The sequence below is a fragment of the Neophocaena asiaeorientalis genome, unplaced genomic scaffold (assembly GCF_003031525.2).
Source record: "Neophocaena asiaeorientalis asiaeorientalis breed wild unplaced genomic scaffold, Neophocaena_asiaeorientalis_V1.1 scaffold104, whole genome shotgun sequence".
Classification (NCBI taxonomy): domain Eukaryota; kingdom Metazoa; phylum Chordata; class Mammalia; order Artiodactyla; family Phocoenidae; genus Neophocaena; species Neophocaena asiaeorientalis.
This window is the reverse complement of record NW_020175679.1, coordinates 2,088,256-2,089,829: the sequence shown is the minus strand read 5'-3', so window position 1 is coordinate 2,089,829 and position 1,574 is coordinate 2,088,256. Positions and strand designations below refer to the sequence as shown.

At 66.7% G+C, this 1,574-nt stretch overlaps 1 protein-coding gene across 1 annotated transcript in view; it reads left to right on the top strand.

Annotated features, from left to right (window-relative positions):
• Positions 1–425: 425 nt before the first annotated feature.
• NKD2 (NKD inhibitor of Wnt signaling pathway 2) overlaps positions 426–1,574 on the top strand; it is a 28,009-nt gene continuing 26,860 nt past the window's right edge. The window contains exons 1-2 of the mRNA XM_024731981.1: positions 426–604; positions 1,461–1,532. Coding sequence (XP_024587749.1) covers positions 426–604; positions 1,461–1,532 — 251 coding nt within the window. The remainder of the gene's footprint in view (positions 605–1,460; positions 1,533–1,574) is intronic.

The window sequence follows — 1,574 nt, the reverse complement described above, 5'->3', positions numbered from 1 at the left end:
CACCCGTGAGCACGCAGGTGTCACGCACAGCCCCATCCAGGAGCGGATCTGCACGTGGCGCCGCACGCCTACCCCTGAGCTGCCGCCTCACGTGGACATAAACACGATGCCTTTGGAAAGGCTGCAATCCCCAAGCCGTCACTTTGCACTACAGCATCATCATTATTGTTGTCACAGAATCATTAACAAGACGCGTGAAAGCACAAGGTGACGAGCCTTTATATTCTCAGTTGGGGTCAAAGGCGGTATGGATGGTGGAGACAGAGAGGGAGGGCTGGGAAGAGCCTGGAGCGCTGCTGAGAGAGGCTGCGACCCCGGCCTGGAGCTGGGTGCCCCGTGGAAGGCGGCCGTCACCAGAGTCAGAGCCTGGGCCGCCTGCAGGTCCGGCGGAGACCTGTACCCCAGGGCCGGGGACGTCCGCTTGCATGGAGTGGCCCACTCTGCGGCCGGGCCTTTGGAAGGGACGAAGGGAACGGCTCAAGGGCCAGGCTGCCCACAGCACTGTTCACGCCTGTGTTCACAGCCCCCGGGTGCAGCTTGGCTCCAGTTCAGCCTCCCACCCTGTCGCTGACCAGCTGTGCGCCTGCGGGAACCACGGGGCCCCGTGGGCCGCTGTAAAATGGGGCGATGCCGGCACCAGAAACCACACAGCCTGAAACCTGGACCAGATGGTGTGTGTGAACTGCCCCCGGGCTGCCTGGACAGTAGCTCGTCAATGCGTGTTATGCGGGGGCTGAGCGCTGGGGGGCCAGGCAGCGGGGCGGGCTGCAGCGGTGAGCTGGGGAGGCCCAGCTCCGTTGAGGGGGTGGCCTCAGCCACCCACGGCAGCCCACCTCCAGGGCTTGGTGCCGGCCCTGGGCTATGCGGGGTCACCACACCACCACAGACTGGGGATACGGCAGTGACACAGAGTGACGGGCACCTGCAGAGCTGAGGCCGCTGCAGGAGGTTCGGGTGCTTGGCGGGGGTTCGGGGGGTTCAGCTGAACGGAAGGGAGAGGCAAGCGGGGGCCCAAGCAGGAGGTGAGGCAGGGCAGTCTCCGGAGGCAAGCGGGTAGGGGCCGACGCAGGGCAGGCGCTGCAGGGAAAGAGCAGGGAGAGCGCCCAGGGGCTGGGCGATGCGGAGGGGGCCGAGCGCAGGAGACCCCCTGCCCACTGCCCAGGAGTCCAGCCAAGGCCAAGGGGACGGGGGGCAGGGCGAAAGCAGCCCTGGGGCCCCACCCCAGCCCTTCCCTGTTCTTGATGAACCCGAGGCAGAAAGAGGCCATTGGGTCCCCACCAGCCGGGCCAGGACCTGCAGTTGGCTTTTCCCAGAGACCCCCTCCTCTACCTCCTGTTCCCTCCAAAGGACCCTCCCCAGGGCCCTCCTGTCCACTCGGATCCCCCCACCGTCTCTCCAAGACCCAGGCTACCACCAGACGGGGAAGCTGGTTGCCTCTAAAGTCCCGGGTGGTGCCCCAGGGTCCTCTCCTGCAAGTGGAAGGGCCTCTCGGGCGCCTCTGGAATGGGGGGTGCGGGGACACGGGGTGAGAGGTAGGGTGGGGTGGGGAGCTGTCCCCCAAAGGGCCCGCGCAG